This window comes from Penaeus monodon, chromosome 31, assembly GCF_015228065.2.
Source record: "Penaeus monodon isolate SGIC_2016 chromosome 31, NSTDA_Pmon_1, whole genome shotgun sequence".
Lineage (NCBI taxonomy): Eukaryota > Metazoa > Arthropoda > Malacostraca > Decapoda > Penaeidae > Penaeus > Penaeus monodon.
Window position 1 is genome coordinate 2,663,740 of NC_051416.1, and position 561 is coordinate 2,664,300.

At 38.1% G+C, this 561-nt stretch overlaps 1 protein-coding gene across 2 annotated transcripts in view; it reads right to left on the minus strand.

Annotated features, from left to right (window-relative positions):
* LOC119592991 overlaps positions 1-561 on the minus strand; it is a gene marked incomplete in the record, with an annotated part of 24,527 nt that overhangs the window by 3,633 nt on the left and 20,333 nt on the right. For both annotated transcript variants that reach the window (XM_037941876.1, XM_037941875.1), the window contains 1 exon segment: positions 105-305. In XM_037941876.1, the coding sequence (XP_037797804.1) occupies positions 105-305 (201 nt within the window).

Sequence of the window (561 nt, forward strand, 5' to 3'; positions counted from 1 at the left end):
TTATATATGAACACCTAAGTCTACTATATTTATCCACAATAAAGTCACTGCTCACCAAGACCTAACGAACCCTGTATATTTTCCTGCTCGGGAGGGAACCTCACCTTTCTGACTTTGTAGGGAGGTTCTTGTCTGGTCGGGTCCGGTCTAAAAGCTGGGGTGTCCGCCAGGCGCTGCTTGTCGAGCCCGTTTCTACCCACACCTTTATGACTAGAGAGATTGTCAGGTCGCATGCCGTTCGATACCGGAATTAACGGAGGAGGGGCTTTGGACATGGATTTTGAGCTGCTATTTGCCAATGAATTCTGTCAAATAGAAGAAAAAATGTTAAAAGCTTTTTCTAACAGCAATTAAAAATAGACAAGAAGATTATTGGTCACTTTTAAGTTAAACCTACATTGAGTATGTACTTGACAATTATTCTTAAACATTTGCCCAATTAATTAACTTCATATCCTCGTACTCTCATGTACAAACATGACTCACATTACAAATGAACTTTGTTTATATACAAATGAAATATCCTGAAGTCTAATACAAACAACTTTTCATAAAAGTAAA